General features: G+C 52.9%; 1 protein-coding gene across 1 annotated transcript in view; it reads left to right on the top strand.

Moving 5' to 3' along the window:
- Positions 1 to 27,439, top strand: part of EPHB1 (EPH receptor B1) — a 425,377-nt gene that overhangs the window by 120,833 nt on the left and 277,105 nt on the right. The window contains exon 2 of the mRNA XM_024746227.1: positions 12,861 to 12,925. Coding sequence (XP_024601995.1) covers positions 12,861 to 12,925 — 65 coding nt within the window. The remainder of the gene's footprint in view (positions 1 to 12,860; positions 12,926 to 27,439) is intronic.

Genomic DNA, 27,439 nt, shown 5'->3' with positions numbered 1-27,439 from the left:
AGACAGCAGCAGCCTCTGCAGGGCCATGCCGAGGATTGCACACCCCTGGAAGGAGATTGCCATGCATCTGGTGGGAGGTGCGCTGCGGAGCGGCCCCAAGGGGTCATTTCAGCTCTGGTGGCCCCTTGGGACTCAGCAGCCCCAGTCTGGTCTAGGATGTGTCCACGAGAAGGCCAGGGCCTGCCTGCTAGCCGCCGCTCCTTCCTGCTCTGACTGGTTGCCCTGCCCCTTTGCACATCCCCAGGCCCCTACCACAGCCCGCCCCCGGGGGGCCCCTGGCTCTGTGGCTGCTACTGGTGCCTGCAGGGGCCCTAGGCGCAGAGACATCTGAGAGTCACTGTGCCACAGATCAATCCAGGATGAGGGCGCAGGAGGGCCTGGCGGCGGGGCGCGGGGGGGTGGGGGTGGGCAGACGGCAGCGTGCTTCTTCTGATTAACGAGCCCGGGTGGCCATCCATCGCCGGCCTTCATTAGGGCTGCAGAGAGTCATTTTGCATGGGCGTGCGGCCTCTCCTCCCCGCTGCTCTCCAGGGTGATTGATGCCCCTTGGGTGCCAGCATCCCCCAGAAAGCGAGAGGCTCTCTCTCCTCGCGCCCATGAGGATCAGAGCGCCGCGCTTACTCTGCATGATTCTTACCTGTGTGCCACTGGCGCCAACTCACGGGTCTGTCAGAGTGGGCGGGGCAAAAGGATTTAATCTCCCTTAGAATTCATGGCGCTGGGAGACTGGAAAATGCCGGATTCCTCACAGTCTTAATGGGTCTTTGACTCTCCCCACAAAAATGCAAATAGGTGGAGCACGGAGCAGTGGGGTCCCGGCCAGGCCTGCGTCATCAGCGTGCCGGGACGATGATTTAAAGGGTGTCCCTGGACCAGAGCACTCCTATGCGGTTCTCTTTTCTCTCCTTGCTGCTAGATGGTGTTGGGGAAGAAGCTGGGTCAGGAGGAGGTGAGGGCTTTGGGCAAAAGCTCTGCTGCGGGGCTGGTTGAGGGCCCCCATGATGCCTGATGGCCTGGGCGTAGCTGGTGCTGCCGGAGGTCATGCCTGGGCTGGAGGGCAGCCTCGGAGGCCCGCCTCGCCTGTGCCCACCAACACGACCTGGCCGGTTTGGCTTCTGCCTTCAGGTGTTCGATGCTGGAGAAGACCGGAGAGGCAGGAGTGGTGAGACTCACTTTTCTTCTTGGTTCTCTGGCTGTGTGGTACTTTCAGACGTAAGAGGGGTGCACTTGGATTTGAGAGGGTGTCTGGTCATCTTGAAGGATCAGGGAATACAGGTATCAGAATGGGAAAGGGAGCTGAGATAGAAGGAACAGAAGGCAGACGAAGGAATCGGGCAGAAGAAAGACGGGCTGTTGGGCATTTGGGGCCCAAAATGAAGGCTTTCAGTCTCTCCTTTTCCTGGCTCCTGTGTTTAGTCTCGCTTGTTCAGGGCTTCTCCTTTGTTGGAGAACAGCTATCAGTCCTTGCACCCCAGGCCCCCTCCTCCATCGGGGAGCCCTATGGAGGCGGGAAGCCATGCAGGATGAGTGCAGGGGCGTGAGGGGCTGGGCGAAGAGTAGTTGAGCTGCTTCCTGGTCTCTTCCCGAAGTTCTCTGGGTGCAAGGAAAGACTCTTGCCTTCAGTTCTTGGTGACCTCCCAAGGTGGCACCTATGACAGTAGGTGGGCAAGAAAACCACTGCCTAGCACCATCACTCCCAAACCAGTGATTCTTCAACCATAGTTTTGAAGAAGGAAGCCGCGAAGCACCTGACTGAGGGGACCCATGCTCTCTGGAGCCAGGGCTGCTGGAGCCCACTGCCTCACGAACAAGACAGGCCGTGGGGCGTGTGTGATGTATAAATCCACTACTCTCTCCCACCCGCCCTCCACAGGCCATGATGAGTCCCTATCCCTGTCCAGGGCCCTTACACGGACATTCATCTTCAGTTAATCCAGAATGTTTCTGCGTCCAGCCCAAGAGAGAGGCTGTGGCCCCCCAAGCCTGGCTGCTGGAGGCTGCAGACAGCCAGCTGACCCCTGGCTGCAGAGCCCATGCCCCACCTTGGGATGGGGAGCCGTGTGCAGAAGAGGGCAGTGTCGGGGGCACTGGGTCTGGAGTGTGGCCCGTTCACCCAGAGCAGAACCGTGGCTGGAGCCCACACACGCCAGCCTCGCAAGCTCTGCACGAACACCAGGGCGCTGGGACCCTGGTCTTTAGAGGCAGCCTGCGGGAGAGGCATTGGGCGCCAGCTCCCCCATGCCAGGGGTCCGTGGGGTGAAGCGGGCTGCGACAAGTGTCCCTTGGTGGCTGGGTGGGGGCCTGAGGAGAAATTAGAGTGTGGCTGGAGGGCTGAGGCTTTTCAATCAACCAAGGCTGCCAGGGTGGGCTGGGGTGAGGGGGGACCAAAACCCACCCTTCAGCGTGGGCCTCAGGGTCCGAGATCCAGTAGCTGGACCATCTCATAGGGCACAGCTAAGGACCTTAGGCCTGTGAGAGAGTCTACTGCCCACACCAGGACCAGACACGGGGCCTGACAGTGCCTACTGCTAGCAGACCAACTTCTGCTTGTCAAGCACTTGTGCAATAAGTGTCTGGTGACACTTACTTCCCTGGCTCCGCCGACTGCCTTGTGACGTGTGCATTACTACCCTCATTTAATGAGGGTGGCTGAGCATGAGGTTAGGGGTCTAGGTGACTTGCTCAAGGTTGTACAGCTGGAGAGCGTGGGGCTGGGACTCACACCCAGGTCGGTCTGATCCGAGCTCAGTGCGGTCAGGACAGGCCAGGCTGGCGGGTGGCTGCCTCCCGTGTGCGACGCGGGGAGGGCACAGGAGACGAGGTGCTGCCAACCGGGGGCTACGGACTGAGGCCCTGCGTATCCCCAGGGACCTGGAGAAACAGATGTGACGCAGTCCAAAGAGGTGATGGGTGGAGATGAACGAGGGGACTGTTTGCAAAGGTTTGCACAGAGTTAAAGAAAGGCGACAAGGATGGCAAAACACTTAGGGACTCGCAGCAGTGGGGAGCTTGTACCAGCCTAGGCCTGAAGGATGAGTGGAGGGGCCCTGTGAACAAGATCAGGCAGTAGGAGAGGACCACCCCCCTCTGTCCAGTCCAGGTGTCTCTGAAGGCCTGCCTCCAGGTAAGCAGTGGGGGGTGGGTGAGCAGACCTGGAGCAGCTAATGAAGCCCTCCCATCGCCTGCTAGAATGGGGTCTTCGAAGGAGGCACCTGGCTTTCTTTGTGTCTGAGTCTCCTAAGCTCCCAGCGCAAGGCCGAGTATTTGCTGGAGGAAACCCGACAGCCATATTTCCTGGCATCCTACCCTCCTGTTATGAGTTCACTTGTGTCCCCTCAGAAAAAAAGATATACTGAGGCCCTAACCCCCAGTGGCTTACCATATGACCTTACATGGAAATAGGGTCATTGTGGATATAGTTAGTTAAGATGAGGTCATACATACTGAAGCAGGGTGGGCCCCTAACCCAATAGGACTGATGTCTTATAAGATGGCCCTGTGAAGACAGAGACACACGGGGGACACCCTGTGACCCTGAAGGCACAGATTGGAATGATGCAGCTGCAAGGCAAGGAACGCCCAAGATCGCCATTAAGACCCCAGAAACTAGAAGAGGCAAGGAAGGATTCTCCCCTACAGGTTTCAGAGGGAGCATGGCCCTGCCGACACCCTGATTTTGGACTCAGCCTCCAGAGCTGTGAGACAAAACATTTCTGTTTCCGAAGCCACCCAAATTGTGTACTTTTGCTATAGCAGCGCTAGGAAACTAATACATCTCCTGAAGCAATTTTTATATTTTATTAGTGAAAAGCATTTGCAGGGGACAGGTGTATGCACTGCTAAGTCACCAAAAGACCAAGCCAGACCTGGGGATTCAGGAGGCAGAGGGGTCCACCCAGGCTCCAGAGGTTCATTTTGGTTTCTTGCCATGTTTCTTAGACATCACCCTAGGGACAGGGGGCCAGAAGTGACCCGCTGAGGCCAGAGAGGACAGGGACCCTCCCAAGGCAGGTACCAAGTCTGAGCTGGGCTGGGCAGAGAAAGAAGCCCTTCTGAGGCTTGTCCCCAGCCCCTTCCAGCTCCCTAGCTGAACAGACCATGTCACGTCTCCATGCTGTGGTCTGCTCCCCGGGAGCCTCGCTTGCCCGAGCCCTGGGAGGGAGAGAAAGCAGGGCTGTGTGTCTGGGCCTTGCAGGCTTGTTCATGGGCTCTGCCATGTGGGAACCAGAGCCCCTGCTGGCTCCTGGAAGCATATTTCTATGCTGTGATCCATCTAAGCTGTGGCTTCTTTCTATTTATGATAATGAACTGCACCTTGGAAAATAAAAGCAACAGAAGGAAAAGGGTGTGGTGGGGAGCTCTGGGCTAATGTGTGTTCTTTAAAAGAGCAAATTTCACAGTTTGTATTTATAATTTAAGTGCCTGTTCCTACTCATTCAATCAGTCAGTCATTCAGCAGATGGGCTGGACTGGCTTATTCATTTACTCAGGCTTGTTTCTCTTCCTTGCTGGCCACTATTACACGTGAGTCAATGGAGACTTATGTAATAACAGCTTCTCTTGACCTAGCATTTCACACTTGGCAGAGACAGTAAATAAATGTTATTCCAATGAGTGTTCTTAAGAAGATACAGAGCATCTTTCTGGGTCTGGTCTCCCTGGCTCGTGGATGCAGGAGAGATGCCCCTCTCCGTGAAAATCAGACTTTGATGCTCAGAGGTGACTTGATTTGCTTGTCAGTCCTGGAGCTGGGACTTGAACCCAGGTCTCCAGAGCTGATGGAACATTTCTGCTGCATGAGACATCTGATCAAACTCTGTGGGATATAAGTCACAGCTCTACCTTCTCACGGTACTTACAAAGCACTTGGGGAGGAAAGATGCAAACCAGATTTCAGGTAGAGAAGAGGAAGAAGCCATTCCAGGCAGGAGGACCTGCCTGAGCGCAAGTGCAGGGATGAGAGGTGATGGGTCTCCTTTGGGAAATTGAAGATCAATTTGGAAAAGACTGGCTTGGAACAGGAGGTTCATGGAGGCCAGAAGTTTGTGGCATATCTTGGAATAGTGGAGAGATTTTGAAAATCATAAAGTAGGGGAGTGAGGTGGGATGAAAGAGGTATTTTTAGAAGGTGGGTTAAATTTCTATTTCTGAACATGTGTCTTCTAAAACAGCACAGTAGTAGTAAGGATGTAAGTAATAGTAAAACCGACATCCCTGACCCATCAGCCCTTGTACTTTGCTTTCTGGTCTTTGTACTCATGGTGCCATTTTACTCTATTGAAGCACTGTTTCCAGAGTTGCATCTGTGGTGCAGACACAGCTCTGTGTTTAATTGCCGGCATCCTGATGCTGTGACATTATCCTCATAACACTCCAGGAGCATGAATATGAGCACGCCATCCTTCACTTCCTTCCCCTATGCTGCTTCTAGTGTTCTCATATTCTAAATAATGCTGTAATGAACATCTTCACGAAATAGAACCTTTTGTTTTCTTTTCTTTTGGAATTATTTCCTTCGGACTAATTCTTGGGGGTGACATCACTGGGTGATCAGAGGACCTGAGATTCTCTAGGCCCTTGCTTGGTGTGGCCGTATTGCCTTTGAACCATTTACATTGACAGCAAGAGCTGAACTGGGCAGCTGTGTGGAGAGTGGTGCAGCTGGGGGCTTCTGCTGAGACACCAGCTAGGAGGTGGTTGCTGTGGTCCCACTGTGCAGGGCTGATGCCCTAGACTCGGATACGTTGCCGAGACTGGAAAGGAATACACAGTGAAGAAGACGCAAGAGTCACTGTGGCATGGTGAATGATTTGATGATGGACTGAGGAAGAACAAGGAATCAAAGCTAAATGCCTCTGAGGTTTCACATATGGGTTCCAGGGAAGGGCAGTGGGAAAGCGTGGAGGGGGGCAAATGTGAAGAAGCTTTGGATGGGTGGACATGTGGGATGGGATGTGAAAGGCTTGCTTGGAATACTTTATCACTTCAGTCTTTCATAGCTGTGCAGGGCCCGGGGCCCAATTGTGCCAGAACATAAGCCCCTGAGGCTAGCTGGTGCCCTTCACAGTTCACACTCAACCAGAATCATCCCCAGACCCAGAGCCAGCAAGGCTTTCCCTCCTCTGGTCCAGGGAGGTGATTTGAGGCCTATTCAGAAGGATGGGGCTGAGATTACAGGGAGTCTGGCCTGAACTGGCAGTAGGAGGTCTGGGCAGGTGTGACGTTGGGGCTTAGCAGCTATTGGTTCTGGAACCCTGTGTCAGGGGCTGAAGATTGCGGGGGCAGCAGACCCCCTGAGGAGTCTGTGCCCAGTGAGCGGGGTATGTGAAGACAGGACACAGCCCCAGGGAAGGTCTGGGGAAAGAGCCCCACGAGGCCTCTGCAGCAAGGCTGGGCTGGAGTCCTTGGCAGGCTGTGGTGATGGATGGAGCAGGGCCAGGAGTGGGGGCCACTGAGAAGCCTGGGGTGGTGGCTGGAGGATGTGAGCTCCAAGTGCTCAGGTTCTCTGTGATGAGTCCAGGTCTGGAGGGCAGCATGGGGATCCCATGGAAAGGCTGAGTACCACACCGTGGTCAGGGCTGCTCAGAACATCGTGGGTACCGGCACGCTCTGGATTTGGGGTGGGGGAGACTACTTACTACATGTCCTATTCCTGCAAGTATGAGCTCAATCCTGGGACGGGAGTGTGCATGTGTGCGTGAGCGTGTGTGTGTGTGTGTGTGTGTGTGTGTGTGTGTACACGTGTGTAAAGGGGGCAGTCCCTGTGCTTCCGTCAGCCGGGGGCTGGGGAAGGAAGCAGGAAGTGTCAGCTGTGTGCCAGGCTCCATACACCTGTCATTTTACTCAGTCTTCACAACTGTCCCTGGGATCACTCTTCCTGCCATTCACCAAGGCTGTAATTGCAGGTTTGGCTGTGTGCTTACTGGATTAATTTGTTTTCCCACTTGCCTGCAAGCTCCCTGAGGGCTGGGGTGTCTGTCTTTCTCTGCTTTGTCTCTGGTGCCCACACAGTGCCCACCTGGCCTGTGGGAGTGACTTGGACAACCTTTGTTGAATGGGTACCAGCACCCCTTTATGCCACTGCGTTTCAGCCCTCTTCCAATGATCCCGACTGCACTGTGAAGGCTGAGGGAGAGGGTGGGCTGCAGGGGGCTGACACCCAACTTCTGGCATTTACCTGATAGGACATGGATTCATGAAGCAACTCTGTGCTGTGGCTCCTGGGTTTCAGGAGCTCTGTGGGTCACGGAGGGCTGAACAGGGCAGTGACAGAACAGCTGCGCTGGTCCTTCCCTGCTTGGAAGGTCCGTGGATTTGCCTTATCAAATACACATGAGGCACTGCTCAGAGAAGGCCTGGAAGCCCCCATTCCATCTGTGTATGTTGTTGTATATTATGACCACCATGGAAGGACGTTGTAAATATTTTCAGCTGAATGTCTGATTAATGTCTCTCCAAAAACAGTGACAGAATGGTAAGGAGAGGATTCATTTAGCTCTCTTTCACCGTGATGGACATCTAATTCACCCCAAATGTCAATACATCCCAACGTGCCAATCCAGGCAGAAACAGGAGCCGTCTGAGAGTCGGACGGCAGCTGCCTCTTCCCCCTAGCAGGGGGCTCAGACCTGCCCCCTCCACCTGGACCCTCGGGCGGCGGCCCCGTGTGGTTGGTTTCCATATTGAAACCCCTGTAGGGAAATCGTTCCCTGGGAAAATGGGGTCTCTCTGCCAGGCTGCTCACGTGCCCAAGCCTTTCCGGCGTCTTGCCAGTCTGGCCGGCTCTTGCCAGAGACCCCCTTCTGTCTCCCCACGGGGCCTCCCCTCCCCTCTGGCTCAGTCTTCCTCACCCCCGCCCCTTAGACTTGGGACGGCTCCCACTTCGTTCCAATTGACCTGTCTCTGCTCCCTCCTGGTTGCTCTGGCAGTCACTCTGCCATCTCTGCCCAGGCACCAGGTGGACCTCTCCATTCTTGCCTCCCACCATGGCCCACCCTTATCCAGGAGACCACAGCATTGCTTTTGCCCACACACAGCGTGAGTCTCCCTTTTGGGACAGGTCCACTGACTCCCCATATGGAGAAGAATTGTGTCCATTCTCTTGAGTTTCTCAGTCTTCTTCTCATGGCTTCAGCCAGAATAGGATGTCTAGTGGAAATTTGTTTCTTATCTCTCCCTGAACTGGGCCATGAGTCCCTCCAGGGGATCCACTGCTCTGATTCACTGCTGTATCCTCCACGTGTTACTCCTTGGTCTTTACAAGGAAGGAGATAGATGAGATATCCGTAGATATCCACGATCATTGATTCTTCCAGATATACGTATTTTACAGGTAACGATCGTTAGATTCTTTTCATAGCTAAGAAACAGAAGCTTGGAGTGATTAAGTTATAACAATAAAAGCATTTGTTTTGTGGTGCTTTGTGTCATGCAGTCCATCCATGGTCCTGAGCACTAACTGGCCCCGTTCTGCAGGTGAGGATGGAGGTAGGGGGAGAGAGAGAGGGAGGGGGACCCGGACCCTGTCTGTCTGCCCATACCAGCGCCCTCTCTGCCTTCTGTGTGCCCTCCCCAGCTTTCGTCCCGTGGGCAGTGAGCTCCCAGAGAGCAGAAGCTGGCGGTGGGTGGGAGTCCCAGAGTCATGTCCCCTGAAGGCATCGGATCTGACAACAGCACGTGCGCCTCCAGCTGGTTTGGTCCCCATGCCACTGTTTGAGAGTAGAAGTGATGGTAAATATTTAATTGTGCTTCCATCATAACTTTCTGCCAGAACTCTCAATATGCTTTATAAATGCAAATGAGTACTCTCTTCTTCTCCAGGGAGATGTAAACCTCCTCAGATCACTTTAATTCAGCCCCCACCAGAGTGTAATGCCGTAATCAGGAGCGCTCTGTGCCAGAAAAGAAACTGCCCTTAATCATACCAAGTGGATGGTTTACGGTTTTGTGGTCTTTTGTCTCCACGCGGGCAGGATGCAGAGAAATGGATTCCTCTTGCTGCAACTTCTGTCCAAGAGGGTGGATGGAAAACATTATTTAGAAACAGATTCAATTACAGCCCTTGAGCAGGTAACTATGAATATCATGGACTCTTAGATTGTATTCCTGGGGTTAACAGAACAAACCAGTCCTTGGAAGATTGAGGAGTGAAGGAGGATTCTTACTTCTGATTCTGGACTCTAGTTTCCTCCCCGCCCATGTCCTCTGCCTGTTTACTGCACTCCAACATGATCCTGAGTTTGGGGAGTGCCACGATATACATTATTATCGCATTATGCCTTATCCTGGGGGCTTTTGTGGCTTCTTGGCGTTATGAGCAAGGACTTCCATTCCAGGGCCACAGCAGAGCCACTGGACGCCCAGGTCTGCCTGGTGAGCAGCAAGCTGAGATTTGGGGCTGTCGGCATCAGGATGGGAGGCTGTGTGACCCAGCGGGAGGCACTGCACCTTTCTGTGCCCTAGTCCCCAACCCTGCCAAATGGGTTCAGTGACTCCTGCTTCAGGCCCACCTGGCGAAGGCATTTTAATCATGGAGATGAATTTCTACAGGGCATCATGGAGTGCCTTCTGAGAAGTGTATTATGTAAATTTGGTGTGTCATTATGATCATTATTAGTGCTGTGAAGTGGAGAGAGGGAGGGCTGCTCCATGCAGGGATCTGCCTCCCCAGCTGTTGGAAGAATCGGAGGAGAGAACAAACTGGAGCAGTCTGCTACAGTGCTTCCCTTCCTTCAGATATGCACGGGGCATGGCTCTCAATCCAGTTCCAAACTCAAATGGGCAAGAAAATCCAGCTCACTTTATTTGCTTTCCTCCCCTCCGTTTGCAGTGTGAGCCCCCCTTCCACTGGGGTGGCAGAAAAGCTGTCTAGGTTGCAGGCGGGCTGTATAGCGTCAGGTTGTGCGGGAGGTGCCTCACTGACCTGTTAGCGCCCATCCACCCCGGCATGCATTGGGACACCCTGGACTCCATCTGACCCTTGTGTATAGTCTAGGCAGGTCACCACTGGGTGGTTCTGGGTTCCCTTCATTAGACCCGTTCTGACTCAAAGGCTTCCTCTGCTCCGTCTGTGCCATGTCAGCCTGGTGGGGTCACTCCAGGCTGGGATGCTGGGTGTCTAAGGCCCTGTCACCTGGACAGACTTCCTCTATCCCTTTTCTGGGATTGAGCACTTGGAGACGAGAGTGTAGGGGACCCTTTTGCTCAGCGCAGCTCCTCGTTTATCACTCTATTTTCACCCCTTCCATCCTGCCCATAGGGTGGGTTTCTTCCCAAACCTTTGGTTTATGCCTATTTTCCAAGGGGCCCAACCAAGACTCTGCCTTCTGCCTTCGTACCTCCCATCTCCTGCCTGAAGCACTGAGCAGTGAATGGATGTTCACAGCGGGAAGGATGTTCAGGAGAAAAGGAAACAGAAGAGGGAGAAACCAAAACAACACGTCATGTCTATTTCCTGTGCCTGTGTTTGTTGAGCACCTGTGCAGCTAGGGCGTGCTGTGCCTGGTCCTTTGATACATGCCCTGGGAAGTTCAAGTGCATAAGACACCTCCACTAGCCTAAACAGCCCCATTGTGTGATTTTAAAAGGTGTCCCTCTGGAACACTGGATACCCACGTGAAAAGAAAAAAAAAATGTATATTTGACTCAGAGCTCCCACCTTATGCAAAAATTAACTCAAAATAGATCATAGACCTAAGTAGGAGAAAAGTCTTTGTGGTCTTGGGTTAGGCAAAGATTTCTTAGATATGACACCAAACCATAAAAGAAAAAATGGAAAAAATAGACTTCTCCAAAATTTAAAACTTCTGCTTTTTGAAAGATGCTGTTAAAGGGACGAAAAGATAAGCCATAGAGTGGGAGAAAATATTTGCAGAGCGTACGTCTGATAAAGGACTTGTATCCAGAAGATATAAAGAAGTTACCAGGCATTCCCTGGTGGTCCAGTGGTTAAGAATCTGCCTTCCAATGCAAGTGACGCGGGTTCGATCCCTGGCCGGGGAACTAAGATCCCACATGCTGTGGGGCAACTAAGACCGCGCACCACAACAAAGAGCCTGCCTGCTGTAGTGAAAGATCCTGCATGCTGCAACGAAGATCCCGTGTGCCACAACTAAGACCTGACGTAGCCAAATAAATTAAAAAAGAAAAAAAGTTACCAAACTCAACAATAAGGAAACAAGCAACCCAATTTAAAAATGGAAAGATTAAGCAGATGCTTCACTAAGAAAGATATACAGATGACAAAAAATCATGTGAAAAGCTGCTTAACATCATTCTTTATTAAGGAAATGAAAATTAAAACCACAATGAGATACTACTGCACATCTGTTAAAATGGCCAAAATTAAAAATGACTGATGCTGCCAAGTGTTGGTGAGGATGTGGAGGAACTGGAACTCTCATGTAACAGCCCCAAACTGGAAATAACAGGTGAACAGTAGACAAAATGCAGTCTCTCCATACAATGGAATATTACTTGGTGATAAAAAAGAATGAACTATTGTTACACACAAACATGATGAATCTTAAAAACAACTGTGTTGAGTGAAAGAAGCCAGGTTAAGAAAACAGAATATACTGTATGATTCCATTGATGTAAAATTCTAGAAAATGCCAGTTAACCTATAGTGACAGAAAGCAGATCAGTCATTGCCTGGGCACAGTGACAGGGTGGGGCAGGGGTAGGAGGGAAGGAGGGATTACAGAGGGACAGGTAACTTCTGGGAATGACAGATACGTTTATTATCTTGCTTGTGGTGATGGTTATCAAAACCAAGTTTCTCCCACTCAAAACTTACAAATTGTATGCTTTAGTTATGCGCAGTTTATTGCATGTGATTTCTACCTCAATAAAGCTGTTAAAAAAACAAAACAAACCAAACAAAGGGGCTTTTGGATTTGCTGATCAGAGCTCTTATCAGCCTTTGGGGAGGAGTTTCACTTGAGAGGTGGGGCTGACAGAAGTCAATAATAGATTCAAAAGGAAAGAAAGGAAAAGAAAAAGCTGCCCCGTTTTCAGGACACTTTACTGCTAACTGCCAGAAAACAGGTCTAATAAACACCAGCTCTGTGATCACTACATGGTGCCCGGTGATCTCAGCGTGTGTACTGTAGCCACCCTGGTGGCCCCTGGGAGCTCACAGCCAAGTCAGGCTGTCTGTCTTTCCCTTACTGGCCAGAGGGATTGGTGACCAGGAAGCAGGCCCTTGGGGTCTGAGATGTGCATTTATGTTTGGGGTAAGGGCTTTGCCAAAGCTGTGTGAGCCCGCAGCAGAGTCTTGGGAAAGGGGCTGGCCATGTATCTGGGCCCAGGGGCAAAGGGACCTGCAGGAGGGCTGAGTGTTGGGGCCAGAGGGGTTGAAGGGAAATCGGCCAAGAGTGTCAACACGGAGGCCTGAGGGGAGGCGGAGAAGAAGGGTGGGGAGAAAGGAGGGCAGGCAGATGAGGTTGGAGGGTGGGGAAGGAGCACAGAGGAAGAGGGAAGAAGGAGGTGGCTGGGGAAGGCTTGAGGAAGGGATTAGGTTTGGCTACTGGGTCAACATGGCCTGGGAAGACCCTGGAGGTAGAGTGCTGTGGGAAGAAGCTGCGTCTCAGGGTTAAAGTGATGAGTAGGCAGATGACTTCACCCCACCCAGGTGGCTTGGGGTCATTCAGGTGGAGACTTAGCATCAGGACACCTGAGGTCTGCGCCTAGCTCTGCCACGAGCTGCGTCCTCCCAGCAGACCTCTTCCTTCTCCGAGCCGTGGGCTTGGCAGGGCTCCTATCACTGATATTTATAGTCGTAAGTAACTTCAAGAACATAAGGGCCACTGTCCAGTCACCCTTCTGATTCACCATTTTTTTCTTTTTTTGATCTGCAGAAACTTTAATGGACACCAGGACGGCTACTGCAGAGCTGGGCTGGACCGCCAATCCCGCATCAGGGGTGAGTTTCAGACCATCCACCCTTCAATCCTGATGAGTAGTCGTGGGAGCAGAGCCTGACTTGCCCGTTTGGGACGTGGAGTATAGGCGTGAATGGCTGTGTCCATGGTCCATCCACAGAGAGGCAGGAGCAGGGCCTTCAGACCTGAGCTGCTCCCTGGTGTGGAGTTACAGACCATCAGGTGACCAAGGCCTGTGTGGGACTGGGGCCAGTGGCTGCCAATAGCTGGGCTCTCAAGCCAGTGGTGATGGGGCAGACATCCGTGCCACCCATGGGGCTGCAGAAAGGCAAGGGCATGAGGGGGAGCTGGAGTTCAGAAGGGCCAAGGTTCTCTTTCACCTGACATTCCCTTAGAGAGATGTTCTGTATTCACTTGTTCAGTGCTCATGCAGCTGGCCAGACCCTGTAGCTACAAAGATGAAACAGCCTTGAGGAGCTCATGGCCTCCTGTGGGATCCACCATGTTCATGAATGAGCTGAAATGCATGTCTCCTTTGTGGCAGTGGAGAGGTCGACAGGCAGGTGTGGGCACAGAGCTGGGAGTGAGGCACTTCAGAGGGAGACATGAAGCCTTTATAGAGAAGGTGCACGCGAGCTGGGTTTTGGAGAGGGAGTAGGAGTTCGACAGGTAGTGAATGGGGAACTGGAAAGATATTCCAAGTAGGAGGAATAGCTGGTTAAAAGGGATGGGGTCACGAAAAGATGTAAGAGCAAGTCTGTGTGTCTGGACCAGGGCAGGGTGTGGGAAGTGCTGAGGTTGGGCTGGGGTGTGGATTGGCTGGGGCACAGGGTGGGGAACTGGGACTGCCGTGCTGAGCTAGCAGTTTGCATTTATCCTATAGGTAATGGACGGATCTTGTCATGCTTGCTGACAGGATTGTAGGGAACAGTTGAGAGAAAGGCCTTTAAGAGGTTCTTTGAGCTGTCTCAGATGGGTCGGAAGCGTCAAATCAAAACGGGATACTTAGGACAGTTGGAGCAAAGCTAAACAGGAGGCATTGGCAGCATTTGGCAATGGATGGACTGCGGAGAAGAGGCAGAGGGAAGAGTAGGGAGGAGATTCGCATCCCTGGCTTCAGTGATGGGCTCTCTGAGGGGCTTAATCACGAAGGGAGAAGGCAGGAGGAGTGCGTGATCACTTCATCCCAGCAAGGGGGTGAAGCTGGCAGGGGTGGGGTGGGCTAGGCCCCCTTAGCTGCCCCACACCTCCTCTCTCCTCCCTGCCTTTGGTCACCTCCAGCCCAGGGCCTCTCTGCACCCTGGGGTGCACGTCACAGCCAGTCCTAACACACCCACTTCTGCCTTAGGGACACTGGGATTCGGGGCCCGAGGCAGGCTGTGGCTTCACCCGCATCCTCTCCCCTGGTTTCTCACTTTCACTGCCCTAGGTGCAGGCATCAAGCCTTGGGGCAGGAGGGCAAAGTCTGGTGTGAGCTGTGTTTCCCAAAGCAGGGGTGGGAGCAGGGGCACATCTTGCCCACTCTGACGAAGTCCAAATCCTGCTGGGAACACTGTGGGCCACTGGGGAACGCTTCCCGCTCCCAGTAGGGACTTTATGCAAAGCCGACGAGGTGGCAGCTCTTCAGGTGGCCTGGACATTAAGAACTTGCCACTCTTTTACAAGTGATGTTGCCGCTTGAAGGTTTGCATGTTTTCTCACGAGGCAACAATGTGATTTATGGTTCATTTTTCCCTTGATTTTTGTACGCACCACCTGTCTTCTTTAAACTTCTCATCTCCTTTCCCAAGGAAGATCGTCCTTTAGGGAAACATTCAAAGTCAAGAGATGCCTTGTAGAGACAGCAGCTGGCTGGGCTGCTCTCTGCTTATCCTACCCTGGTTACCAGCCACGCTCGGCGGCCTTGCCCTCATTGCTCTCCTCCCAGGGACACACATCCAGATAGTTCTCCTGGCACCCTGAGCAGCTTCTGAGCCTGTCTGGTTTAGGGCGAGCAGCCGGAGGGTCAGGCAGGCCCTTGGCCCGGGCGAGAGGGCGGATAAAGGGCTACACTTTCACCCAAGCTCTTGCCCTGCCTCCCTGTGTTCTCATCCCTGGAGAGTTGCCTCTGATTCCGTGAACACACCGGTGACTCCCAAGTTTGTCCCTGGCCCAGCTCACATATCCACCTGCCCTGTCTTTCATTGGCTGCTCAGCGTGGCCCGAGCAGAATTCACCCTCCTTTCCTTCCCCCACTGGCACACACGGACGCCGTCTTAGCCAGAAACCAGAGCCATTCTTGACTTTCCTCTTTCATCTTCAGGGCTCAGCTCACTCGGCCCATCCTCGGGATACCTTCCCTGCATCTCCAGCCATGTTAGGTCCTCCATCACAGGTCGTCTCAGGGCCGGGGAGCTTTACTTCACAGCCCTTTACACAGCTGCAAATTTTACATCTCTCTGTGTTAGTATTGGACCCATCTCCGCCCTTCCCCCACTTTGGCCATAGTGTGGTCTCCATGGTGGCCTGGACTCTATTCGTTCACCATTGGACACTGGCGCCTAGTTCACTACGTATATTTCAATGTATTATTTGTTGACAGTTCTTGACTTGGGCGAGTGGGGGGCTGATGGTGTCGTTCCTGGAGATGAGGACAAAGGAGGAGGGGCACGCTTGGTGGAAGGAGGCTGAGCTCATGAATCTGAGGTGCCCCCGGACACCCCTGGGGAGGGGCCCATTAGCATGTGACTCCAGGGCAGGGGATGAGAAGGCAGCCTCACGTGTGGGAGGCGAGCCCAGGGGGTGACTGCAGTCTCCCAGGGAGAGTGTCTGGAGGGAGAAGAGGTGAGAACTTGGGATGGGTGACCTGACTGAAGTGTGAAATAGAGAAAGAGGAGCCTGAAAAGGGCATGAGAAGGAGTGGCCTGGGAGGCAGGAGAAAACCAAGAGGCCGTCTTCTCACGGGAGGAGGCATCAAGGAGGAAGTGGGGCAAAAGTGCTGCTGGGTGTTGAAAGTTTCCACTGGGCTTGGTTACAGGGACTCTATTGGTGACCTGTGCTGATGGCTTCAGAGGGGGCCGGGGTCAGAAGCCAGAAATCAGGGTGTTGAAGGGTCAGAGGGAGGTGAGGATATGGAAGCAGCAGCTCATGAGGAGAGAGAATACAGAGCGTGGGGGGCGGAGGGAACGGGGGGCTGTGGGCGTGGGTGCCTTTCAGGGCATGGGACTCCTTTGCTGTTGAAATGGCAGTGCAGTGACCGGGTGCCTTCAGAGAGATGGGCATGCTTAGGATTGGAGACAGAAGCCATCAAAGAGAAAAGTCTTTCAACTTCCCATCTTCTCTCTGAGGTTGGAGGGGACGTTTGGAGAGTGGAGGTGGGGAGTCTTTTTCTTTTCTTTTTTTTCTTTTTTCATTTTTATTATCAACAAGCAGTGGCCAGAAATTTTACACAATGTGTGATAAAATACTTTCCCTGCCCACATGCCACTACCACTACAGAGTGGATTGAGAGCCAGGGAGTCGGAGAAGGGAGAATGCTTAAATCCAGAGTGCGACAGCCGGGCTTGAACCCCAGCTCTGATGTTTACTAGCTGTGTGACGTTGGGTGAGTTACTCCCCTGCACTGAACCTTCGTTTTCCCACTTGTGAACTGAGTACCATACAATTTCAGGCATTGTTGATAGCTTTACGCAAGTAACGAGGTAGGGAGTCTTGAGTAGCAAGTTTTAGGATGGAGGAAAAGGTGTGAAGTAAGTGCCACTGCTGGTGACTTGGAGAGAGGCTGGACTTGTCTGGAAGGAATGTGGCTGGAATAAGGGCCTGGCTGAGGTCGAGGCCGTGTGTTTGTGACGGCCCTGATCAGGTGTACCTGGCGGCGGAGTCATCCTGAGTTATGTTTGTGCAAGAAGGGTGGGACCGGGGCTTCCCTGGTGGCGCAGTGGTTGAGACTCCGCCTGCCGATGCAGGGGACACGGGTTCGTGCCCCGGTCCGGGAAGATCCCACGTGCTGCGGAGCGGCTGGGCCCGTGAGCCATGGCCGCTGAGCCTGCGCGTCCGGAGCCTGTGCTTCGCAGTGGGAGAGGCCACAGCAGTGAGAGGCCCGCGTACCGCAAAAAAAAAAAAAAAGAATGGTGAGTCCGGAGGGTCAGGAGCCGAGGACGTTGGCAGCAGGGGGTGCGCTCTTGCAGCGTGGCATCGACCCCACGAGAAGAAGAGTGAAGCCAGGACGGACTGACCATGTAACAAAGTATGGGGGGCCCAGTTGAGGGTCTTGGTGAGACTGGAGGAGGACCAGAGGCTGTGGCCTTGAGTCAGGGCTTAGATTTAAGACAAACAGAATACTTCTGGGTGATGAAGGGGGCCAGGGCTGGGCATTTGAGAAGCCAGGAGGCTGGGCGGGTGGTCCACATCTTCTTGGGATCCAGTGGGGGAGGAAATCGCCCCTCCAACCCCAGAAAGGGGACAAAGGCCTCAGATGGTCCCTGCAGTCAGGATACCATGCATGCGTAAGATGTTGAAGGGTGGGCGGACATTGTTCTGGTAGCCTGTGGGTCTCCAGGGAACTGGGTTGGCCTCATCCAGAAGAGGCACCGTGATTCTGCCAGGGGGCACAGCTGGCATTTCAATGAACCCTATCCACAGTGCACTGTCTGTTAGGTGGGCTCCCCAGAGAGAGACCAAGAGACTTCCTTTTATGGGGTCGGTAGGTATCTTCACCCCTGTACTTGAGGACTGCCAGATGTGGGAAGGAGTTGGACTGCCCACCCACACATAGCCCACAAATTGTTTTCAGCTATATTGCTGGAAAGTGGATTATAATATTACGTGTCAAAAGCAGAAAGTATTTCTGCTCAAATGGCAAAATGTTGCTTTATAATCCAATTGCAGCTTTAATTTAAAGCCTTTAGTTTTAACCGGAATCAGAGGCCACCTGGTGAGCAGAGGGAGAAAGTAACAAATACATTTCTAAAGTAACAAATGCCAGGGAGGGGCTGAGGTACCATCAAAGGGCATCCTGGGACCCTCACCCATGACCCTGCTGACCTCACCCTCCTCCCTCAGGCTGCCTTCAGTTACCTCTCCCAAACCCTTGTTTCCAGCCCTGCTCCAGAAGGGTCCTGACCTTCAATTTCAGGAGCTCTGGGCAGTGGGGGAGCTCCGAGAGGTCCCGTGGTCAAGCACTCGGTGCTGTGCTCAGCCACCGGCAGAGCTCAGTAAGTGCTAGTCTCCGTGGTTGCATGGTCCATCTTAGCAGTCCGCGCCTGTTCCTAGATGCTGCCTGGCCCTCTCTACCATTTTCCTTTTCCACTGCCCTCCCTCCTTGCATCACTCTCTGTCCCTCAAGTATCAGCTCCGTTCTCCTCCCCTCAGGGAGCCCTCCTGGACGCCCCTCCCCACCAGGATTCTGTGGTAGGGGCCCTCTTCTTAAAGCAGAGAGCTTGGTGCTGACTTCTAACGTACTGTCCATAAACCTGTGTTGATGTGTGCTTTCTCCCACCGGCCAGAGAATGGAGTGGCTTCATCTCTGTCCCTGGTGCCCAGCACTGGTCCAGCAGAGGACAGGCTCCAGTAAATGTCTGTTGGCCAAATAAATGAGGAAGGACTGAAGCATTCATGATACTTCCCTGCATCTTCAACCCAGGGTTCTGAATTTAGGAGATGCTCAATTTAGGTTTATTGTAGCCCAGTAAAATGCTTGTTGTAGGCCTCTCAATACCCAATTGACTGTCCATATCTTTTTGAAGAAGTTAATTAGTGATGCAGATGGAGCCACCTCTCCTGAGATGAGCATGAGAGAGGAGACGAGGACACCCACCAGAAGGTCCCAGGTGCTTTCAGACACTGGCTGTGATGGATTAGGAAGGTGAGCCTGGGTCCCTCTGATAGTGAGGCTTCTTCAGCTTGCTTGCTGGAAATCCAAGCAAGCCCTTCTACTTTCACAGAGTTTTGCCAGGGCTCACTGGCTATTTGCATGTGGGCGGCCAGTGACCTCTGTATGTGTAGGTTTCTGTGTCTGTGGGATGCGTGGCCCCCGTGTGACCATCTACAGATCGTGAGTTATCTTCAAAGAACACTGCACGGGCTTTCAGACTCCAGCTCCATCTGTGCTGCCCTTCGAAACCACCTTCCCGGCCCATGACATGCTCTGTTCTCTACTTTAATATTGGCAAAGGAGGACGGCCGACGGGAAGTGGGGGAGGTTGATAGAAGAAAGATGGAAAAGGAATCTGGAGCCAAGCCTGATGAGCCTTCAGGACGAGCAGGCTGGGTGTGTGCTCCGTGTGTGTGTGCATGTGTGTATAGGTATGTGTCTGTGCGTCTGTGTGTATATATAGATATGATATATGTGTTTGCACGTGTGTGTATCCAGGTACATGTATGTATATATGTGTGTCTGTGTATATATGTGCATCTGAGAATTTCTATGTGATATATGTGTGTATTTCTATGTGACGTGATGTGTGTGTGTGTGTGCACGTGTGTGGGTATGAAGTTAAATGAGCTTATTTCACCTTATGCCTCTGCAAGCAGTTCCCAGAGTTCTGGAAAAATCTTAAATGGTGGGAGGATTATTGGACTAAGTAGAGAGCTTCCAGGGAGGCCAGTGTGAAGGGAACAACCTTCATCTGAATGCCTATGTCTGATAAATTAACTCCCCACGCAGGATGCACACCCACGAGAGCGGTGCATTGGGATCTTCCTCCCTCACAGCCCTCCTTGTTCACGTGGGGCCCCTCCTGGCAGCCTCCCATCTCCTTGTCTGTCAGATCCAGGCACCCTCACCAGCTGCCCACATCCTGGGAATAAGGACAGCACACACTGGAGAGAAATCCACCCTAATAACATCCCATTCGTTCCAAGGCCAAGCAAAATCAATTGAAATTTAGCTGGTCTGATGGGTGAGAAATTTATGGAGCAGCAGTGAAGGCATCAGGCCTTGACATCAAATAATCCGGCTCCCCTTCCCGCTCGGCAGCTCCCTGGCTGTGTGATCTTGGGCCCGTCACGCAGACTCCTTCAGTCCTGGTTTCCTCCTCTGCTCAGCAGAGCGAGGATGGGAAATGTTCCATATATGAAACCATGTCGGTAAAAAGTTTTCCTGGGTAAACGCTCAGGAAGTGTTAGCGTAGTACGCACCCTCTGGAGGTCTGGATTTTCTCTTTTCTTCCTTTGATGACTCAATCATGCTAATTAAGACAGAAAAGTCTGAGCTAAATTAGGCAAATCCAAGAGACATTTAACTCTGGGCAAAATGATTCTGTGAATGGAGTTGTACGGTTTTTGAATTTCTGGCCATGCCGGTGGCAGGCAGGCAGAGCGGGACAGAGTTGGTCATCCTTTCTCAGACTGGTACCCCTGCCTGGGACTTGGGGGTGTTGGACCTGGCTGCTGACTGCTGGGAGCCACACTTTTGTATCAGTCAGGGCTTCCTGGTGGCCAGGGACAGCAAAGCGTAAGTCAGTCTTAAGGAAGGTATCTTGGCTCATGTAAATGAATGGTCCAGTGGCTGATGTGGCTTCATGGGTGGCTGGTCCGCTTCCTTAGATCAGTCTCTCTCTTTCTTCCCACCCGATTTTTCCTCTCTCTACTCCCCTGGTGTTGGCTCCATGCTGGGCCTCCTCTTGGTAATAAGCAGTCTGCAGAGGCTCCCGCCCCTACAACCACATCCATCCATGTCCCCTGGGGAAGCGCAAGCACTTCCTCCTGGTCCCCCCAGCAGAAGCCCTGGAATTAGCCCTGAATGGGCCTGACTGGATCAGTTTGACTCCCGTGCCTGCCCTGATCCAGTCCCTGCATTCAGGAAGTACTGAGTGGTACTCCCAGGTCCTGTGTTCCAACCCCGTGTTGTGCTGAGCCCACCGGAAGCCTTGGACTGACAGGCTGGCGGGAGTAATTCCCCAGAAGGAATCGGGATGTGGGTACCCGAGAACTGGATAGGTGCTCAGCAGAGAAAGAGGAAATCTAACACTGTATCACAGGTCCCATGTGCTTTACAGCCAGGCGTGCATCAATCGTCACAACAGCCCCGTTTTACGGATGAGGAGACTGAGGCACAGAACAGCTGTTAAATTGCCTCCGGTCACGTGGCTAGAAAGCGCCAGTGCTAATAACATCCAGCCTGCTCTCCTGCTGACAACCAGGCTGTACCCTCTTTCCCAGTGAAGTGCTACAGTGTCTCCAGAGGGTGGCTTCCAAAGGAACTCCCAGCTCGAGTTGCTGGGGGTTCCTTGAATTCAGGTTCAGTATCCAAAATGTTTTTCTCACAGTTCAGGACATGGGTGGTATCCTTTCCCTGAGCTGTTACCCAGGAATTAGTACTGCTTTCTCCTCTGGGAGGGGCCCTGCCTCCCAGCAGGTGGGCCTCTGACCTCCCCACTCCCTCTCCCCTTCCCACCCCTCCCCTGCCCTCTTCAGGTAACCCCCTGAGATAAGTCAGAGCCCCCACCCTGGGCCTCCCACCCACTCTTTATCTTTTTCCCTCGCTACCAAAAGGCCTGTAATTAGGAAACATTAGCAGGCTCAAAACAGCTTTCATACCTGAAACGTCCTCTGTAATTGCACTCAGCAGTGCTCTTCTCTGGCTATTAATGTCACTTTTATGAAACAATGAGGAACAAAACACCCCAAGGCACTTAAAACATTTTTTTTTAGTATATAATATGTGTCTTTTAGGAATGGAGGTTTAAAATCACCTGCTTGACAGAGAGAGTGATAGAAAAGGCCTGGGGGCTCAGGACAGAGCCACAGGGGCGGGACCCTGGGGAGGTGGAAGGCGCTCCATGGGGTTCAGACACTGCTCTGGGAAGAGTGACAGGCCTGGGGTGGGTTGGCCGAGACTGGTGGATCCCAGGGGAGGAGAGGTGGGCTGGACAAGGGCACAGTTCTGCTCTGTTTCATCTTGTGTGGTTGCTGTCTGTCACAGGGCTTTTATATGAGCTCTTTTCTGTGGGCACGTGTGTGCCTTTGACAGAGAGGTGACTAGAATGTTACAGATGACCAGTGTCATTGGTTAGAATATGAATGATTACATTGAGTAGAATATTAATCATTGCAACTGGTTGCAGAAATGCTAGGGAACCGTTGACCGAAACTGCCTGCCTTGGCCAGGTATGATGATAATTCGGGAGGGGCCAAAAGGAGGGAGGAGACGCCAGTCCCTATGTCCTGCTCTAACCTCCCAGAATCCTTCGCTTTGGAATCTATCTTGTCTGAGAGATGCGCGCACCAGGGGAAGGACACTGAGTCAGACCAAATATGGGCCAAGCAAGATGACTGGCCAGAGACAAGCTGGAAACTAACCCCATTACCATAGAACTGGAGACAGCCAGCCACGTGGCAGGGCTTCCCTTACCCTGCTGCTCTCCGCCCAGGCGCCCCTTCCCAATAAAGTCTTTTGCTTTGTCAGTACGTGTGTCTCCTTGGACAATTCATTTACGAGTGTTAGACAAGAGCCCACTCTTGGGCCCTGGAAGGGGTCCCCCTTCCTGCAACAGAAATACATCGGATATGACTGCGTATATGTGTGTGTGGGTGGAGTGGAGAGAGAGAGACTGACTGAGGGAGAGATGCTTCTCCAACTTGCCATGTTAAAGAACTTTGGGAGTTGTGGTGGTTTACCAGAACCTTACTGTCTGGCAGATTGATTTTCTTGCTCTTGGAAATGCCTTGCAGACTCATTCATCAGCAGAGCAGGAGATATCTCTGTCCGCAAACTCTGGGAGGGAACCCCAGAGGTCACCCAGCCCCACCTCCCCCTCTCAGAAGCAGGCTTAACCCTCATTTGTCCAGACAGATGGGGTCTTTTCTCTAAAACCTTCCCTATGATGGCAAATCCCTGGCACACCCCTCGTCCCACCCCTGGAAACCTTTCTCGCACCAACATGTGAGGCTTAGGACCAGCTGCCTGGTGACAGCTTTTCTCAGGTTGAAGGCTGGAGCAGCCCTCGGGGCCGTGGAAGGAAACGGGGCTCCTGACACAGGCACCAGGATGCAGCTGAGGGGGGTCCGCAGGGGCTTGTTGCCCTGACAGCCTGAACTCGCAGCTCCTCATTGGTCCCATTGGTGAAGGAAAGAAATATATTACAGGGGAGGATGAAGCATTAGAAGGAAGGTGAGGAAGAGTTAAGAGGCCTGGGGAAGATGGACAGGAGGAAAACGGATGGACAAGGGGTGTCAGGGTGGGCAAAAGACATGGGTCTTCTGGCTCTGGAAGGACAAGCCGAGCTTGTGCGGGAACAGGGAAGCCCTGGGGGTGCACCCTTGGCCTTACCTCCAGCTACGGCCTGAGGGAGAAGAATCCTTTGGCCTGAATCCCACTGTACTTCCCCTAGCATCAAGAAGCAAACCCAGGATTTGCAATCTAATATTCTGGGTTTATTTCCATTTTCCTCTGAGTTCTTTCACTCCTCTGAGCCCATCTTCCCCCTCTGTCACATGGGTAATGTAAGATCTTATTTACAGAGTGGTTGACAGCATAAATTGGCTTTACCTTCTTTGGAAACACCAAAGCTTACTCAATACCACTTGCCCTGACTAGTGCTAGTGGTCTCAGTGATTCTTGTCTGAGGGACTTAACTTGCATGGGATGAGGGTAGGAATTGATGGGTGAGGGGGCCCTGAGATGTGAGATCAGATTTCCAGCCTTTCTGTCAGGTTGTGGCTCTTGCGAGAATACCATCAGAGGGTGCACCCTGTTATTACTCATAGCACTTTTATTAGGAACAGTGATAACTACTGCTACTACTAGTTACTGTGAATTAACGACCAGCTGTGTACCAGGCACTGAACATCCCTTGTATCACTTCGCTGAATTCTCACCGGGACCCCGCAAGCCAGGGGGGTATTTCTCCCATTTTACAGAGCAGACACTGAGGCTCGGGGCAATGATCCAAAGTCACAGGACTGCTTAGGGGTTTTGCCGAGACTGACCCCAGGCCTGTCTGACCACAGAGCTCACTCCTGTACTTGTACTTCTGCCCCTGGATGAGAGTGAGGAAGGGTGAGTCATACATTGTTGAGAAACCAGAGAACGGGGGGGCAAGGAGAGGAAAAAGTTTCCCAGTTTTCTACAAAGGGAAAGGGTAGGTTTGAGAGTGAAACGTACACATGTTAAACACCCATGAATCGCTTTTTAAGGCAAGCTGTTTGGGGAGGGGTGGCTCAAGCGCCGTGTGATGTGTGGGGTTTGGGGGTAGAGTAGCAAGTCCAGGAAGAGCCTTGAGGGAGCAGCCCTGTTCCCAGGGCAGGTGAGGCCTGGCCAGGGAGCCAGAGGAGGACACAGGTAGTCCCTGGGGATGGCTGGTTCCAGATAGTGATGGAGGAGTGTGTGGTCAGCTCCTGCCCCCAGGCCTTGGCAAATGCTCAGGAAGTGAGGACTCCTGGGAAGGGAGAGAGGTGAGGGGTCTCCGTGAGCTGCTGTTTCCCATCCAGTGGCCCCCGTGTCAGTTCAGCTGAACCAGCCCCTCCTGCATTTGAGGTGCGCCTCTGCTAATAGAATGGGGGGGCGTCTAGTCGTGGCACACCCTCGTCTCCATACGTACTGTCCCACTCACCACTCTTCCTGGTGGAGAGAGGCAGGCCCAGCACATTTCCCAGTGTCACAAAGGACAACCACATGAAAGATGTTGCAGTCAAGATTCAGCCTTATCTTCTCAGTGAGAGCTCTGTCTTCAAACTGACATGGTCAGTGGTAATGGTCCACACTTGCGTTTAGGTGTAAATGGGTCGCTGTGAGAAACAAGCCAGGGGTGACCCAGATGGGCAGTGCCTCAGGTGGTGGGAACTTTCGTGTGGCTGGCCACATATTCATAGGGACTGACTGCAAGATGCGGGTGCAGGAAAGGCAGGTGCAAGTCACAGGTGATGGTGGTCCCATTGCATGCTGTGCTGGCCTGAGCACATCTTCAGAAATGGGCCTATTCTGGGAGCAGAGTTTTGAAAGGGACGATGGACCCGGAGTGGTGCCGAGTGGGGGGTGGTGCCTAGTGGGGGATCCTAGTAGGGGTATTGCCTAGAGGAGGGTGGGGGGGATGATGCCTAGTGGGGGATGACCAGTGATCGTGTCATTCAGAGGATGTTGGTGGACCTGGGAACCTCAGCCCAGAAGCAGTCTGAAGCAAAGTCCAGGAGGCAGAAGCACGAGATCAAAGTCCTCCCCAGGCTTCCCAGGACCAAGCTCCAGCAGCCACAGTCCCTCAAAGTGGATCACACACAGTGACCACATTCCCAGAGTTGGGGAGGGGACAGGATGGAGGGGAGTGTGTCCCCTTCCCAGGTCAGATTTGATTTTCTTGCACCCTGAGAATGGGAATGATGCCAGGAGCTCCTCTAGGAAGGCCAGTCTCTTCCTCCCCCGTGGCTTGCTGCCTTGTCTCCAGGAGAGATCCAGCTGGCCACAGCCAGCCTGCTCACACTCAGTCAAAACTCTCTGCACTCATGGAATGAAGAGCCCATCTCCTTGGCCTGTAACCCAGTGTGCTGGCCTTGGCTACGCGTGCTGAGCGGAAATCCCTCCAGGCTGAAGGAAAATGCCATCAGTCTCTCCCAGGGGTAACTGCTCTTCATCAATGGAGCCCAGGCCCGGTAGGGCCTGGGGCCCGCATCTCCCGCCCCTGCCTTGTTCGACAAGGCCTTGTTGGACAGCAGTGGGGACTGCATTCAACCGACAGCTTAAGATAATCACATGTGTGAGGCGCTGGGATAATGACAGCTGAATACCCTGCCACCGTTGCCATAGTGACCAGCCAAGCACTGGTTCCCTCCTTTTTTTTTCTTTCTTATTTTCTGGGCCTCCTTGTTATAGTGCTGGCTGGTGGGTGGGTGGGGGGTGAGTTTGGGAAATGGGAAAGAGGAGGAAAGGGGGAGGGGAGACCCAAGAGGGGCAGCCCATTATATGCTCTTTAAATACCCCAGCTGGAGGTGTTTTAAATCTCAACAGAGACAGAGAGAAACAGTGTCTTAATCCCCAGCTCCCTGTGAATTATTTAAAAGGGATCTTGTCAGAAGGATGAATTTGTCACTGTTTCAGTGTCAACAGCAGCAGCAGCTGTCATAATGGCCGAGGACCCCACTCCAGGCAGGGCCTGGTACCAAATGCTGCTTCCTGCTGGAAGTTACAGCGGCCCCGGTGCTGTGGACAGGGAGCCCCCACCCGAGGCACAAGCCTTCAGTGTTTCTCCCGGCGTGCTGACAGAGACTGGGCTGTGAAATGTGCCAGGATGCCGAGATGCAAGCCATCTGGACGTCGGGCCGGCTGGCCTTGCCCTGTGTTAATGTGGCTCCCATGACCCATAGCCATGGCGTCTCTGTGTAGTGAGGGGCGCTCCCTGGCTGGGAGTGGGCTGACCCACTCACTCACAAATGCTTATACAGCATTTGATGGGTGGGCATATACCCAAGGGAGGGCACACAGGCCCCACCTGGGCCACAGCCAGCACCCCCAACTACATACACACACACACATGCACACCCAGGCATGCATGCACACATGTACATATGTATGCACACATATGCCCCCGTGCACATGCCAGAGATGATGCACAGGTGCAGACAACTAGACAGACAGGAGAGAGTCATCGATCATACACATCACGGAGGGAGAGCAAGACTCTCAAGGAAAAATGCCTGGTGCTGAGAGAGACTCCGAGGGCTGATAGCCACGACTCGCAGGGGTCTCTTATTCAGGCTGAACTACTTCAGGCGCATTACCACGTTTAATCCTCACAGCCATCTGGTGAGGTGGGTACCCTGAGTATCCCTGTGTTAGAGAAGGAAACCGAGGCTCAGGGAGGTTTAAAGACATGTCCATGGTCACGGGGCTGGGTCTGGCTGACTCCAGAGTCTGTGCACTGAACTTCTGAGCTAAAAGCCAGGGGTCACCATGACCTCTGGGGTTCAGGGTAAGGCAGGGTGACAGCAGTGCTTCTTCATCCCAACCCTTTGTTGCTCAGCACAAAAATCTCCTTCCGAACAACCTGGGTATGTTATGCTTGGGGCCATTTCTCTCACTCCCATCTCAACACAGTATTTCTTGCATTTTTCCACCATCCAAGTTTCCAGAAGGATTTTGTGGAGATTTATAGAGACTGCCTTGGGAAATACTAAGTATGTTTTCCATACTCTAATTCTTTCCATATTCTAATTGTGTCTGCCACCCCTATCCCCTGCTCTTCTGCATCTTATGCACCCTTTAGAAAATGCATCGCTTTGTGCCCTTTCAAGGCTCTGGGCTCTCAGAAGCAGTGGCTGCCCCAAGCCAGGGGCCCAGCTCCTTGGCACACCGCATAGGGCCATGGTAATGGACAGGGGCCAACGTGTCCTCCCAGCCCAGTCCATCAGGCAGGTAAATGAAGAATGTCGGGAGGTGAGCTGGGGCTCGCAGCCCTCGGGGGAGCCACTGAGTACATGGCTGCCTTGCTTGGTTGGTGTACTAAATGGTAGATCCCTCTGGGCTTGTAGGAATTTATGCCCCACGGACCACATTTTACATTTTAATTAGCCCTCAAGCTTGTCTAATATCCAAACTCTTTCAGGCTTAGTTTACTGTCTACACTGGAGCTGTGTTCTTGTGATCCAGG

Source organism: Neophocaena asiaeorientalis, unplaced genomic scaffold, assembly GCF_003031525.2.
Source record: "Neophocaena asiaeorientalis asiaeorientalis breed wild unplaced genomic scaffold, Neophocaena_asiaeorientalis_V1.1 scaffold437, whole genome shotgun sequence".
Lineage (NCBI taxonomy): Eukaryota > Metazoa > Chordata > Mammalia > Artiodactyla > Phocoenidae > Neophocaena > Neophocaena asiaeorientalis.
The sequence above is the reverse complement of the archived record's forward strand: the minus strand, read 5'-3'. Positions and strand labels throughout refer to the sequence as shown.